Below are 17128 nucleotides of genomic sequence, written 5' to 3'. Positions count from 1 at the left end.
TACTGAAGTTTTTAGCTTTTAATTATTTGATTGTTCAGTTGTTTGAGTGTGTAGAATAAAATGACAAAATGTGAACCAACCTTATATATAAGGTTGGTTCACATTTTGTCATTTTATTCTGATCAAGACTTTTGGACGAAAGTGCTAACTAAATATTTCCTTGACTGAAGTGCTTTATGTGGATGTGATTTTGTGGATTTTTGTTTTATACATCCTTTGGGTTTGGTGTTTTTGCACTGTTACATCTCAGCCTCATTCCCCTGTTTGACCCTCATCTTCAGAACAGGCATCTGTAGGCGGGAAGGACTCTTCTTCTCTTTTCTCATTTCCAACAAGTCTCTAGGTCTCCAACAGGAGTACTAGTATTTGTTGCACCCATAGCCCTACACACACACAGACACAACAGGGTAGGACAAGAGGTTGTTGCCTCTGGAGAGGATCTTTTGGCACCTCTTGGAAAAATATTGAGGGCTAATAATAGAGAGCTTGTTCATCACCCTTGGACCCCTTTTGATTTGCATACTATTTCCAAAAGTTTTCCATATATTAAATAGGCTCTGTTACGGTTTAAGAACAAATTAAAAACTATAACAGAATGTTACAACTCTACTTTGACAGATTTAAACCAGCTGCTTTGGGTAGTCACTTCAGACTGAAATAAACAGTTACTTAAAAAGGCTAAAATAACAGATTTTACTCTCACAGAGAATGCACTAATAGACAAAAGGGACAGGGTTGTTAATAAAATTAATAAAGTGTGTCAAGTTAGGACAAATTGGTCTAAGATACAGGCATGGAAGCAAAATAAAGGGAAAGCCCTGCAGATTATTTAAGTTGTCTTAAACCAGTGTTTGCTAAACATTCAGAAATAACAGATCCAAAAAAAAAAAAAAAAACAAGCTATTGCAGCTGCTTTTTGTGCAGGGTCTACAAGTCTCTATGTCGTTCTTCTTTTGGCTTTTCCCAGTTAGGGGTCGCCACAGCGGAACTCTGGTCTGCTAATGATTGGCAGTAGATTTCCATGGTGCCGAGGTACCAGCTCAATGCCCAACCTTCAACGAAGGCACACCCATTCATGCATGTCTTTCGAGCACCACTCGACTGCGGGGAGGACATGCAGACTCCACACAGAAGGTGCTCCAGCCGAGAATCGAACGGGAGAACCTCTTGCTGTGAGGTGACAATGCTACTGCTGCACCACCGTGGCTTTCTGGTATACAAGTCTCTATACAAAATCAAATAAAGCAAGTGCTTACAGACTGGCAGGGAAAGGAATCAGAGTACTTACTAACTGCTGCAAATCACTGTACTACCAGGAAAAGTGGAAAAAGGATACTGAGGATAAGCTGTTAATTTTGCAAATAAGGCAGTTAGAAACCCCAAGGGGACGAAGCAGAGGCACAGAAAGAGGAAGAGAAATTGCTAGGAAATTAAGTAAGATCGCTGGTGAGGGAAACAAGGTTCAACTGGTTGGCAACAGTAAGCTGGCAGTGCCCTTCATTCCGTTTCTGATGGATCTTGCTTCAATTGTGGTAAAGCAAGGCACTGGAGAGGAGAATGCCAACACAAGTGAATGCAGAGAGTCCAACATACCTGAACTGAATGGCAGAAAATTATAACAATACTGCATTTCCTCACCACCTCCTCACATTGGAAGGAGTAAGGAATCACCGTACTATGTCAGAATAATAATAATAAAGAAAAATCTTAATTCTCTGCTGCTAATAGATCGAAAGGGAGCCTATATTAAATAAAATAAATTAGAAAAAAATCCCTTCCTGGTGGATACTGAAGCCACTAGGTCTGTATTAAAAGTTACTTCAGATAGATACCAATATCAAAACATAAAGTAAAGGTAATTGGGGTAACAAATGCTACTGTTATGTATCTTGTTTCAGAACCCATACCCATTTCTTTAAGAGCAGTTAAAGAAAGGCATTCTCTCCCTTTGAGTATTACTTATAGGTTAGTACTAGGCTATCTGCCCTAGTGGGCCATTTTGAGCCTAGCCAAATTTCCCATCCCAGACATAAGAATCAAACCCTGTAACTTGTGTCTGTAAGGTAAACACCTTAACCATTATGCCAACTCCCACTTGCACTAGTAAATTTGCTAGAGAGAGACTTGTTATGTAGACTGAGTTGTACTATTTACTGTACACCAGAGGATGTGTATTTGGATGTTTCAACAGAATCAGAAAAGGAAGTATTAGCAATCTTAGCAGAAGCTGAGAAACAGCCTGTTAAAGGCATACATACAGCTGAAAAACTGTTGCAGCAGGTACCTGCTAACTTATAGGCTGAAATCCTAATAAAGTAGGTATATTAAAATCTGCAAAACAAGTAAAAATACAATTGAATCCATCTAAACCTCTCCCTAGAGTTCTGCAGTATCCACTGAAACCAAAAGGAGAGCAGGAAATCAGATTTGTAATTCAGTCCTTGATACAACAAAAATAATAATGCCAACTAAAAGCCCTTGTAATACTCCCATTCTCCCTATTAAAAAGTCAAAAAAGAATACTTAAAGGTTTGTGCAAAATTTGTTGACTGTAAACAATGCAGTATTACCAACTTTTCTTGTGGTTCCTAATCTAGCAACATTACTGAATTGCATACCACCTACAGCAATAAGGACATAAGGTGTTGAGAAAAAAGTTACAGCTATGGTCACCTCAGGTACATTATCTTGGCAAAATGGCTTAAGGATGGTATTACTCATTTACAACAAAAAGGGACTCCACCTACCACGTCCTGTGAAAGCTCATTCAACGAGAGCTATAGCAGTTTCTGCAGTTTTTTATGCCAGTCTCTTCAATTGATGGCAGGTGTGTACCCAAGAAGAATGAATGCTGTAATTAAATCCAAAAGTGCTTCAACAAAGTATTAGTTTAAGGGTGTGTGCACTTCTGCAACCAGCTTATTGTATGTTTTTTATTTTTTATATTTTTTCCCCTAACAGATTTGTTTGTTTTTCAATTGAATTGTACAGGTTATATGTCACATTAAAGGGGAAAAGTTTTGAAATGATTTATTGTGGTCTCATTTTTTTTATATCACAAAAACCTGGTATTTTAACAGGGGTGTGTACAGTTTTTATATCCACTGTATACCAACTCCACGATTGCCATACCTCAGAGAAATGGAATATTCTGAGATATAACAATCTGATACTTACTAAATGAAAGTCTGGATTTTTCAACAATTCACTTTCCATATTACAGAACTTCATGTAGGTCCCAATATTTCAAACCGTTACCTGTCCAAATAGATAGATCATTGTTGCAGTAGCTTAAGCTGTATAGGAAATATCTTGCCAAGGATGTCTGGACAGCTACCAAATGTTCCACGAACATATATGTCCATTGAGGCATGACAGCATGGTGGTATAAAATTAGACATATGGGCACCAAAAGTAAGAGTTCCTTGTGCCAAAAAAAGGGAGGCTAGATCCCTGCAAACAGATGTATGTGCTAGGGGAAGAAGGAAAGATAGGGACCTCTGCCCTGGCAGGAAAAAAACAAAACAAAAGGGGGAAAGGAGAGAGGGTGTTTGTACTGCAACAGTGATCAGTGTGACGAATGCCAAGGCTTAGACAAAAATGGCGGAGGAAGAAGGATCAGAGTCCAGGAGCCCCCGAAGTATTTGCCAATCATGTCCCAACCCTGGAGAAACAATAATTTTTGTAGTGCAAGGTGAAAGCATGTACAGAAGACCAAGTTGCTGCATCTAGAATGTTTCTAGATTCCATCCCTTTCCAAAAAGCAGCAGAAGTAATCAGAGCCCTGGAGGAATGGGCTCTGAGTTTGCCTGGAAGTAACTTGCCATATTGAGAATATAAAAAAAAAAAATGAATAACACTGGACTACCATTTAGAAACAGTTTACATTTATACTAACTGTCCTTTCTTTTTACCTTTGTAGACAACGAACTGCTTATTAGAACTTCTGAAGTCTCTTGTCTTGACAATGTTGTATCAGAGTTGTCTGTGGATATCCAGAGTGTACAAAATTTACTATCACTTATTTTTTGATCAGGAAACAAACAAAATTAACAGATTTATTCAAAGTGAATTGTGAAACCATTTTTGGTATAAAAGAATGGTTAGGTCTCAAAGATAGCATACCTTAATGAAATCTGAGATACTCTGCTAAGTCATCATAAGCATTTGCAGCACAAATGTTTCTAGCTTAAGTCAGAGCAGTAATTAATACTATTTTCCATGTTATGAACTTTAAATCAATCTTATGACCTAGTTGAAAAGGGAAAATGTAAGCGGTTTTAATGCAAAGTTAAGAGCCCAAGGAAGTTTCAATTGTTCTCTAGTTGAAAGAATATATACTGTATTACCCCTTTCAGAAACTGCTACGCTTGAGATGGGGGAAGCAAAGAAAGACAGGCAGAAATGGCTAACAAATTAATCTTAATGGAAGGTTCAACTTACATGGGTCTGTATTGAATTTTTGAACATTCAAAATTTTGTGTGTCAAATGGTTCACACCATATGATCGGATTTTTGAATGTTCGAATGTTGTAACTGTGATCTCCATACAATGCGGAATGGGAAGATTTCCCTTTTCTGCACTGTAGTGCAATCTTGGAGTTGATAGATTTAAATAGCGAGGAGTGGAGGGGTTCCGGGGGGGGCTTGCCCTCCTGCTTAAAACATTCAGGTAGGTGTTTTGTGTAGTTTATTTTTTTTTATTAGATATTCGAACTTTTGAAAGTTCGATCATATGGTGTTGACCATATGACAGTCGAACTTTCAAAAGCTCAGTTATCTAATATAGACCCAACTTACACAAATATTGCAGAATCAATGGGGATTTTAAGCCTTAAACGTGTCTTGGTTCATTCTGTGGTACCAACTAGAAAACCTCTTCCACTTTGCCATATATGATTTTCTAGTAGCAGGTTTCTTAGCCTCCTTTAATACCTGCTGCATGTCATCAGAAAAAAATATGCCTAAAAGTTAATATTCTGTCACTCAGACTGTGAGCTAAAGAACTTAATGACTGGAGTGGATTACAGAGCCCCTCTCCTGTCTGAATCCATTCTGTGACGAAGCTTGTGGTAACCCTGCTATTAGTCTAGTGGGGCTAACTCAGTCAACAAAAGATGGATTGATGGATAAATAAATAGTTCTTGGCCATTTTCAAAAGAAAGAAGATCCACTGTTGCCTGAGCTAAAAGGGAGCTGCCAGTATTATTTTTGGATAATTCATTTGGATCTTTAAAAGGACTCTGGTTATCAGAGAAAAGGCACATGGGAACTTTCCCATCAGCTGGAACGAAAAGTAATCTGTCCTCCAGGACTTCATGCAAGGAGTCCTGAAGCAGAACTTCTTTAACTGTCTGTTGTGAATGGAGAGAACAGATCTATCTGAGGAGTTCACTACAGATGAATAGTCTCGTGGAAGACCATTCCTACGAGTCTGTTGTTACCCTGCTCAGTTTGTCTGCTACGAAATTCTGTTCTAACAAAATGTAAATAGTCTATAGACTCTGTAGGAACACTGCTAATCTGCAGAGGGGTAGGATCCAGTTTCCCCCTGTTTATGTACTGAGTAACTGTAATGTTATCTGTAATGACTAACAGAGATCCTTGTGTCAACAGATGATTCAGGGTTTTGCGTGCATTTATCAAAGAAATCATTTCCTTGATGTGTATGGGCTTCATTTTCTCCTGCTACTTCCAAAGGCCATATACGTTTATCCCTTTGGAAATAGCCCTCCATGGAAATCTGATGTATCCATGGTTACATATTGGGTAGGGGCTGGGAAGGGTGAAAATGGGAGATCTGGACTGAGGGGGTAATCAATTCATTCAGCAATACAGTTCTCTCTCAACAAAGTTCAGCATTAGAATTTGAAAGGAGAAGAGGTGCTGGCATTGAGTTCAGACTGATTTTTTTCTCATATGCAACCTGGCTAGAGAAATCATGAGGAATTTAGAGGCCATAAATCTAAAGATGCTGAGATAGTGCCTTGCCTTTGTGTAATTATGAAGGAAAATGGCAACCATTTGAAATGTCACTACCCGTTAAAGGGAATCCCAAAACACTGAAACTGAATGTATGAAAAACAGATTAACGTATGTTAAGTCCAAGATGGTCATTTCTCAGAATATTCCCTTTTCTCCAAGTTATGGCAATCTTGCAGTTGGTATGTCTAATTTTGGGGGGTGACTTGCTCCCCTTCAAAAAAGAATGTCTTCAAGATTCACTCTTTTTCCTGGGGTTTTGGTCTTTATTTTTAGTTTTTTTTTTTTTTTTTGGTTTGTCAGCACTCAGGGAGCCATGAAAAACATCAAAAAACATTCTTTGTAGCAGTCCACTCTGACCTGAGGAAGAAAGGCCATCATGAGAGATCTAACCATGAAACAGCCTAGAAATAGTATCCTATGAAAAGGACTAAGAGATGATTTTTCTAGGTCTTGTTGAAATTCTAGGTTATGAAGATGGTTCTTCACAAAGAGAAGAGACTTCTGACAACCTAGAAAATAGTCAGCTAAAATAAAGCAATCAGCTAAGTAAAGAAAACATGTATGCCCTGAAACCTACAAAAGGCTAATACTGGAGACGGACACTTTTTACATTATCTTGTAGCCGTGGGCAATCGAAAGGATAAAGCAGAAAACTGAAGATATGAATCAGGCACAGGAAATCATAAAAAAATCTGAAGTTTCTGTGAACTGAAGCATGATGTTAGGCATATTTTAAGTTTAGGATAACTAGAAAGCTCATAGTGGGGATGAGAGGCAATAGAGACATTAGACTGAGAATTTTGAATTTTGGAATCTTGATGTGTTGGTTTATAAAAGAGGGTTCCAAGACATCTCTTCAAGTTCCCTCTTTCTTGAGTAAAAGAAATTAACTTGAATAACCCACCCCTCCTGTTTGCTCCAGTGAGACAGAGTCTATTACTCCTTGAGAAAGCATTTGATCTACAACATGATGAAACAGGAATGTTTAACTGATAGGATGAGGTGGAATTCCTTGGAATGGGGAATGAAAGTTCCAAAACCATCTGTGTTCTTTTTGTATTGCCAGAGAGAGAGTGTGTGTGTGTGTGTGTGTGTGTGTGTGTGTGTGTGTGTGTGTGTGTGTGTGTGTGTGTGTGTGTGTGTGTGTGTGTGTGTGTGTGTGTGTGTGTGTGTGTGTGTGTGTGTGTGTGTGTGTGTGTGTGTGTGTGTGTGTGTGTGTGTGAGAGATGAAAAGATAGGTTTTGAGAAAGAATTAGAGGGCTGCCAGCATGAAGAAGGAAAGGATATTGAATGCGGGGTGATAGTCAGTCTGCTTTTTTGTGCTACTCTTGAGACTGAGAAGCTTTTCCTTTCTCTTTTTAACTACCCTGACATAGCTTTGTAAACATCTGTTTACTTATCTTTTGTTGGGATTGCTTAAAAGATTACCTATAAAATGGATCAGTCCAGCTCTATAAAGGTTGGACATCACAGGCAACTCCACCCCAGGGGCCTAGTGTTGTACCAACCCCACAGGCATTATAGGGTCATGGCTATATACCTTTTCTCAGTCCCCAGGTGGCAATTAGGAGGATATATGTGTGGCTCCCAAATATGATACAAAGTCTAGAAGATTCAGGATTTTTACCTGGAAGTGTTTTTTTTCCCTTCGGATAGACAGCAAATGTTGTAGGTGTGATGGAGAAGAAAGAGTTAACTGGGAACGTGTTTTGGGAGTGTAATGAGTTGGCAGACTTTAAAAATTCCCTAAAAATTACTCTGTCAGGAATACTGGGCAAGTAAATGAGTGTAACTAAATAAATTATTTTTTGAGCTAGGATACAGGATCTGAATTGCCTAGACTTAGTAAGGCCTTGTTAAGTTTAAAAGAGCAATTACTAGAAAATGGAAATCAAAATCTAAACTACTATACTTGATGCAGTGACTATTGTAACAGAGGTTAAAGAACAGGAGGTGGGATCTTTAGAAAATGGTAGAAATAAATTACACAGAAAAAAATTGAAATTGTGGGAACAATACGTGCAGAAAAATGTGCTGGAAGAGGAATGAGGTTTAACAGAAGGTAATGATTTATGTATTGTTACATAGATTATAGGATATATAACAGTTTACTATGGTTTTAGCAATTGTTACAATGTCGAATCACTACATCAAGCAACCAAAGGGTTGCAAAACAAGAGTGCTGATGAACACTTGTTTGAACATCCGGACTTGCCCCCCCCGGAACCATATTAGCACTTGTTCCTGTGTCTGCGCAGGTCAAGAGATTGTTCGGGCAAGTGGGCATCAGCATTCTCATCTTGCAAACTTCTGGTTGTGTGATTTAGTGATTCAATAATGTAATGATTTGCTAAAACCACAGTAAACCTATATAACAATATATGTGCTGTTTGATGGTTGTAAATGTGAACTTGTTAATATGGTTTGATTACTTTTTATGTAAATGTAAGCTTGCCTCTGTCACAAGTGATAATTCAATAAAGGTGTTTAAAAAACATATATGGCAGTATTAGCAATCGCCCATGAACCCTTCCAAAATCTGTGCAAAGACAATGAGTTATTCCATTGTTAATTGGCCAGAATTGAGTCTACACTACTTCTCCTGTATCACAGAGACAGTCTCTTTGTTTGAAATTTCCCTAATAGCACCCTGTCCCAGGCTTTCCAAGAAAGGCTAAGCATGACTTCCTCTATAATCTAAACACTTTCATGCCTTTCTTTTGAAAATGTGACCACCATTCCAGTTTGCCAGTCCAGGCATACTATCCCCACCCTCCATGGGATATTAAATAAGACATGTTACTGACTTCTTGTCACAGCAGAACTCTTTAGTGATCATGATGAACTCATTCGTAAATAAACACAGTCCCTAAAGAAGGTTCTGGAACTGCATCTTCAAAGAAAGCATATTGACTGGGTCCAGAAGTTCCTCCAAGAGTTCTTTTTACCTCATCAGATTGTCCATGTCTAACATCAGGATCTCCCTGTCCTTAAAGATAACAGTCTGGACAATATTCCCCTTTCCCTGAGTTGGTAGATGATTTGTCAGTACCTCCTTGAAGCCATGAAACCATCTGAATGTCATTATCCAAGGTCTTGCCAAATTTCTTCCATAAGGAAGCATTTTGGTGAATGCCATTTCTTCTACCTTTCTGGTATGTCCGTAAACTAACAGTCACATCCAGAGATACCTCCCTCCACCTGTTCCTGAGGGCATTGCATACAATGTCTCTTGTTAAGCTCATGGATTATATGAGTACAGTGTTCAACATGTGGTCTTATAATTGCTGTTATGACAAGCACTGACTACTGTTTAGTCAAATTATCTAAGACCACCTCAACTAGTGAGGTTATCTTAAGTAAGGTCTGTTCAGAATCCTTAGAGAATGGGCAACCTGTACAGTGTCACTCTGATTGGATGAACATTCTACAGAAGGGTGTTAGTGTCCAGATAATGCCGGTTGAAAAATCAGTCTTCTTCTTCATGGCAGCATATTAAGCTGCTGTGGAGCTCAGACTGTAAGAAAGCAAACCACCACCATTATATTACTTTTGCTAAGCAGTGCTTTAGCTGTTCAGTAAATATAAAATTAAAAAGAAACAGATAATTAAAAACAGAAAAGTATGTATGTGTGTTTATGTTTCTGTCTGTATGTGTGAGTGTATGTGTACTTGTGTGTGTGAAAGAGGAAATGTGTGTGACAGACAAAGCAAGACTAACCAATCAGTGGATGCAGCAGTTATTTAAAATTAAGAGGCTTGTATACTTCTCTATCTTTTAGCTCAAGAAATCTGGATAAAGCATAAAATAATGGGGGAAACAAAGGCTCAAAAATAGGGATACATTTTAAATACTGCTCTTATAAACATAAAGTGATAGAATAACAAGATTTGTGTTGGCATGCATTTTCTGAAGGAAATAAAGTCTGAAACTCAAATGTATGTCATTATTTAGTGACTTCAACCCCCAATGATTTGCAAGCAAACCACAAATTTTATGAGGAAGAGACCACAAAAAACATGACGTAAAACTCTTGACATTTTTTGAATATATGGACAGTTGGCAGGTATGAAAGTAAAAAACTCTTAATGGCCATTATTAATTGATTTTAATCATGTGTTTTTAAAGGTACACTGCTTCTGAATGTTTGTACATGTGAGAATGTGTGTAGATATTAAATACTTACCAAACATATTTTGGATGTAAAATACTTCCTCCAGCAATACTTTTATATATAAATATATATATATATATATATATATATATATATATATATATATATATATATATATATATATATATATAAACAAATACAAAACAATTTAACAGATAGCCTGTTCTCTAAGAAACTAATGCCCTCCAGGATATGAGTTTTTGTGTAAATAATGCTATTCTAGAGGTATAGATGCTTTCAGCCTGCTGCATTTGGTTTCAAAACACCACTGGGTGTGCATTATTTATACAATAATGCACACCATGTAGGGCATTATTGCTTGCTTATACTGACCTTCCGCAGGTATCTAGGAGAAGATGTTTGGATGGGGGTATTTGAGCTCATCAGGTACAGAAATATCAGCTGTATACTTCCAAGACACATTCACTACAAATTTGGGTTTCCCAGGTCTGACTAGTCACTACCAGAGTCATCTGGCACTACTTACCACTGTGTGTTAACCACTGGATAACTCAACACCTCTCTTGATGTCAGTGTCCAGAAAACACAGACTTGGGTCTGAAGACATGTCTAAATTCAGTCAATGACCTCTGGCCTGAGGTGTTGTGGTATCAAGTACAATTATGAGCATCTCTGCATTTAAGTATGGTGTTTGTTGTGGACAGTCCATAAACAGCACAGAAGCACAGAAACCATATGGTTTCAGACCTGACAAGTTATTCCTCCCACTTGCACTCTCCAGGTATTTCCATGTTTCTCCATGTGAACCTTTACTTTTTCCAGTACAACTACAGTGTCAATATGTGCTGCTCTACCAAGTACCACACCCAGCATCCATGACAGCTGAAAAATCTTGAGTAGTTATTAGGTGCATATGGACAAACATCAGACAAGTGTTTTCCTTTCTTCAATTCTCTGTCTTTTGGTGGTAACCTTGTCATCTGTTGAAATACATTTCATCCATGTAGCACCCAGCTGGGGATTTGTTAACATCCCAGCAATACTCAACTGAAGTCTTTCCTGAGAAAAAAGTCCATGGCATGAAAAAGACCATTCTAGACATAGAAACTGTCTTCCACCTCTTGTACTGAATGAAAAGGTAAAGCCAACCAATTAACTACAGCAACTACTTTCAGCCACCCACTTTTTATAAGAAATTCACAGCTGACTTGAGAAACATACACACTGCAGTTCTGCAAGATCTTGCTTCCGTCTCATTAATGAGGTAGCATTTCAGCTGCTGAGAGCCAGTTAAAAGTGTAAGGGTCTAGCCTGTCTTAATCCGTCTCTCTAAAAATGCCCAGGTTTCCAAATCTTGACATAAGTGTATCTGTGCCATGTGTAGCTTCAACATTGTTACTTTTGTTAAAGTTTAGCTGTGATCTTAGAATGATTACTTGCATTTTCAAACACAAACTAGATATCACAGTCAGAAAAAAGGTATGTATGCCTTTACAACATTAAAAATGACACATTAGGTGAAATATCAAAACGTGATTAGAGATGGCAAATAAAGAACTACTGTCCAGTGATCAGCATTTGATAAGTGACTAAGTTCATTCAACAAAGAAATTGCTTGAAATAAACATTTCATCCCAAATCACTTTATAGTCATACAGAAGGAAATCAGAGTATTTTTTCCATTTCTTGTTGTCTGATAACCTCAGCTGACATACTGGTAGGTTACACAGGTGCTGACTATGATTCTGAGGTACTTAACTAAATTATTTACTCATGTGTTCCTTCTTTTTTCTTTTATTTCTTGCTTCCTAATTTCTATGTATGGCTTTTAATACTTGTATTTTTATTAGCCTCTCTTTTTTTCCCCCACACAGAATATTTTGAAACGAACTCGCCAAAGTTCTAAGGAAGAAAAGGAAGCATCTGAAGCGTATGATGCACTGGAGAAGGTAATTCTGTAGAATGTGCTGTTTTGCAGTAAGAAAATGTATTAAGCAACTTATCTATAAACTGGCAATGGAATTAATTAATCTGTACTAAAAAAACTAAATGATGTACTATGTGAAGGTAGTGTGTGAACAGGAATTGCAAATGTGGACTTAAAATTCCAGAATGGCACCATTTACTTTGACTGTTATTCTTATAACTGTAAGCCATGATTTGAATAATGATTTCCATACCACCAAGTTCAAAGAAATGAAATCTCAGGCTCCTTCCACTTGTGATCTATATCTGGATTTTAAGGCCACCTCAACTGATATAGAGGTTTTAGCTCGGACTAAGACACAGCTGATGGGGATTTAAGTAGCGATTCTGGCAACTGAAGAATTATACCAGAGAGAAGTATTTTCAACAAATATCGTTTATTCGATTTTTTTAAACATAAAACATCAATAAACATAAATAAAACAATATTACTAGTTAACAAATTACATATAAGCCTTATACTCTGGTTAAAAACTTTAAAAAGTGGTTATATAGGAAGTTAAAAGCAAAACTAAAATATAACAGCGACTGCTAAAGCATTCAAGCTAATACTTCACCAATGTGTATTTGGTTTATACTACAACACAGCCTCAGTATTTAAATACCTCTATGACACATCACCCTTTATTTACAGAGTAAAGATTTCTAGTATCAACTGTATGCAAATTATGATATTTTACACTGTTATTATTACAAAGTAATTATCAAATGATCATGCACAAATATTGTTGAGGTTACACCAAAAAATTGTATATGACAGTTTTGGGTTACAGAATTTTTATGTGAGCTTTTTTAGATTTTCTAGACTAAGCAATGACTGGTTTCCATTGCTTCATGGTAATAGAGTCTGTATTTAATAAAAGTATTTTTACAAAGAATTTAAAGACTTTGACCCAAGATGATATAAACCAAATTATCAAGTTATTATCTTTACTCAACTTTACCATGTGAATGTTTAAAATGTACTCAGACACATTCCGGGAAAGATATATGTTTTAATCTCTTCAGGGGGGAGGAGTAAAAATTTAAAAGAGATTTTTTTTAACATATTCCCAGAACAGATGTAAAGCGGCTGCAGCCTTATTTGGGCAAAAAGAACAGTTGGGAGACACTGGAATCCCCTTTGCCGGCAATCCACCAATAGTAAAATATAACTTTTGTAGAGTCCAAGTGTTGACAAGAAAATGTTTGAAAACTGAATATATTTATAAGCCTTGAACAAGATTTTAGACTATTCTGACTGGAGACCAATCCTGCCCAGACAGTCATTCTAGTAATTCAGCAAATATGTTAAAGACAAAGAGCGGAATTCATTAAGGTATCACCACATGACCACCTTGATTCATCAACCACCCTAACACAATACCACCTGGTCTTCTACTATGAAGACATGCAGAACCACCTAGGGCTGGTGTAGTGGCTGGGCTGAATGCTAATGAGGCATTCTGGGGAAAATTATATGCAAATTAGCCATGTGTTCTCTACCCAGATCCGACTCCAGGTAAGCATCTACATGGCTGAGTGATTGAAGAAATCAACCAGCTGTGTAGATTAGGACAGCTGTCTCCACTATGCAGCCATGTTCTACTACATATCACAACCGTGGTCATGAAGATTGAAAATGGGGGAATGCATTAAACCACTGGGGATTACATCTAAAGTGCTGTACCTGTACCAACAGTAGTATGGAGATTGGAGTGTGGGGGGAAATACACTAGACCACCAGGGATTACTCTTCATGGACATGCCGCAGCAGCACTAATGGTAGTACAAGGATTGGAATGTGGGGAGGATAAACTAGCCCACCAGGAATGCCATATACTAATATGGCACCAATAATGGCACCATCACAATGGGGATTAATTTGGGAGATCCACTAGATATCAGGGATAAGTCGGTGATTAAGTTGCTGTATCAGTACCAGTGGAATTACAGGGTCAATGATCCCTGTACCGCCCAGGCTTTAAAATGCCAGTGGCAGAGGAAGGACAATTGGACATCCCTGGGATACTAGAGGTGAATTTATCTATCAAGGGATGTGATGATTGCACACAGCTGGCAGTATCACAAGGTGGTAAAGAAGGTGAATGGAATATAACCATTGAACTCAAAGTGTCCATTAAAATACCTTTATGAAAAATCGGGCATGTGAAACTAATACAATTGATGCTGCCGTGGACCTCACTAACCTTAGAATGAGACTGGCTAAAGATCTGGAACAGTTAAGAACATCTTATGCCTGCAGATGAGGAGATGTCACCCTTGATTCTGGAAGTCTTGCTATTGAGAACACTCTGAACCCTTGCAGTCTGAGCTGTGCTGCTACTACCACCATGCACCTGGTGAAAACCCAGAAAACTGTGGTAAGACCAAAGTGCAAGGTTCAGAATTGGTAATGACTGGCTCCCAGCTGGAAACAAAGATACCTTTTGGACTGTCTTTGTGATCTTGATGTGGTAGTAGACATATCGACTGTTTATCTAGCACATCCAGTTTCCTTCCCTGTGAACTGGAAGAATGAACTGCACAGTGACCATCAGGAGCTTTGTTTTCATTATATAGGTGTTCAGGCAACTGGAATCTGGTATGGGCTTGAGGTACCTGTTCTTCTTTGAAACTAAAAAGAATCTTGAGTATACTTGGGATCATTTTTCATCTGGTGGAACCTCTTGGATTGCTCTTTTTTTTGTAGTACCCTTGAAATTTCTTGAGATGCAGCTCTTTTTTTTGCCAGGTGGAGAATCTGGAAGAGCCTTGTAAGATGAAACAGGATTGAAATGAAAGTGGATAATGTAGCCTCTGGGTTTGATTCTATTCACCCAAGAATTTTATGTGGCGTCCATTCAGTTTTGAAGGTGAAGAGAGAAGTGTCACCTGACTGCCTCTAGAGGGGAGCAGATGTGAAAGCTTTTAGGAATTCTGGAAAAGGTTTTGGAGAAACTACCTCAAAAGCTTTGGTTTTGTGGACCACTTCTCCCTATAAGGCAGCACACATTAGAGATTTCCCCTCTGCTGCAACAGGCTGCATCTCAAGAGAAGTCAAAGGAAAAGGGTTGGTATTTTTTTAAACTAGCGTAATCTCCAACCTTTTTGAGTCCTAGGAAATGTGTTTGAAGGATAGAGAGAGAGACTCTGATGACAGAAAGCATTTCCTCTCCTGCTTACTTTTTGTTAGAGTATCCTTAACTTTAGGGCTAAAAAGGGATGGTCCATCATAGGGGCATTAAGAAAGGACACATCAAAGTTGTCCACAAAGTCAAAAAGTCTCATACAGGCATGATGACAGATAGCAGTGCCAGTGTTGCTGCCATCAATGCACCATCCACACTACAAACATGTCTAATGGTGGAGTTTGGCAAAGACAGCGTAACTGAAATTTGGTTCTCCAGTCTTTCTAATGTTTGTTATTGGACATCTTTAATAGGATTCTAAAGCCTGTTTTTCTAGTTCTCTCTGAAACCTGATAATGTGAGAAATAAGTTCTCTGAAAAATATTCCTGAGGTGTACACTCACTTCCCAAATTGTCCATGGCCCTAGTTTCTCTGTTAGAAACAAGAGTATGAAGAATTCGTCCAGATAAAATCACTTTTGCTTGCAGATCTAGGAGACTCCGTCTCTCTCTGATACCCTCTCTGTGGGAACAATAAAGATGCCTTGTTGAAGTTTCAAGTAGTTTATTAACTTAAGTAGTTCCATCTACCTACTTAACAGAATAAACTAATTAAAGCTTCAATAAGATATCTTTATTCCTCCTACAGGGAGGGTATCAGAGACACAGTCTCCTAGATCTGCTAGCTAAAGTGATTTTATCTAGACTAATCCTCTGTACTCTGTTTCTTGCTAGCCCTGTCACCTTCTGGGTCACAGGTGGAATACCAGACTTCACAAGAGTTCTCTAGATTACCTCTGTTTTTAGATTCTCTGTTAAGGGATGAACCATGGAACTCTCTTCTTATAGTTCCTTTTCTGTGGCTCAGCAATCACAATAGTCCCCAACAGTGCTTTTGCTCCAATGGGGATAATCTCTGGGCAGGTGCAGAATGTTATCAGATTTTCTTGGAATTGGTTCCACCACTTATTGGTCCCGCCAAGCCCTCTGTGGCACTTGTCAATGAAGTGACCTTGTACACTTTGGGGAGGAACAATCTAAAGGGTCAAAATTGTTCTTATTCCCTTGATGCAGGGAAGGATCAAGGCCCACAGGGCTGGACTACTACTTTTTTTTTAACAAGAAACATCTTTATGAAATTTATGACACAGGCAATCATACATTTATATAAATGAAAACAAACAATATTGACATAATCTAGTTGCAAGCATTTTACATCACAAACCATACTGACATAATTCTAGTTGCAAACATTGTACATCACTTATAATCTACCCAGTCAAATATTACATAGCTCATTCAAGTCCTGCCTTCTTTTAAATGCTATTCCTCCCCTGTATATATTGTTCCCACAATTCCTATTTTTTCATGTAATTTGCTCCTACCCTTTTCTAAAGATCCCAATTCCAGTTGTTTTGTCTCTGTCACTATTTCTAATACAGTTGGTTTAGACTTTGATTTCCATTTTCTAGTAACTGTTTTTGTCAGTCACCATAATTAGATGCAACAAAGCCTTACTATGTCTAGACAATTCTGATTCTGTATCAAAGCTCAGAAAAATCACTTCCCTAGTTACACCAATTTGCATACCCAGTATCTCTGATAGAGTAGTCTGCAGGGAATCTTTAAAGTCTGCCAACTCATTATACTTCTAGAAAATATGTTCCAATTGCCTCTTTCTTCCCCTTCACACCTCCAACATTTGTTGTCTACCTGAGGAAACATTCTCTGATGTCTATTTGGTATATAAAAATACCTATGCAAACATTTCCAAGCAAAATTCCTAAATCTTCTAGATTTTGTTGCATATTTAGGAGACATGCATACATCCACCCATTGTTTCTTTGTGAATTGCTTATCCAGTCTCTCTTCCCAATCCTTTCTAACCTCCTCTGATTCATTCTTATAGTG

At 37.9% G+C, this 17128-nt stretch overlaps 1 protein-coding gene across 2 annotated transcripts in view; it reads left to right on the top strand.

Annotated features, from left to right (window-relative positions):
• Window positions 1–17128, top strand: part of LOC122808811 — a 2021113-nt gene that overhangs the window by 1573117 nt on the left and 430868 nt on the right. For both annotated transcript variants that reach the window (XM_044079872.1, XM_044079871.1), the window contains one exon: window positions 11996–12070. In XM_044079872.1, the coding sequence (XP_043935807.1) occupies window positions 11996–12070 (75 nt within the window). The remainder of the gene's footprint in view (window positions 1–11995; window positions 12071–17128) is intronic.

Source organism: Protopterus annectens, chromosome 8.part0 (assembly GCF_019279795.1).
Source record: "Protopterus annectens isolate FY-2018-M chromosome 8.part0, PAN1.0, whole genome shotgun sequence".
Lineage (NCBI taxonomy): Eukaryota > Metazoa > Chordata > Ceratodontiformes > Protopteridae > Protopterus > Protopterus annectens.
This window is presented reverse-complemented; position numbering and strand designations above follow the sequence as displayed.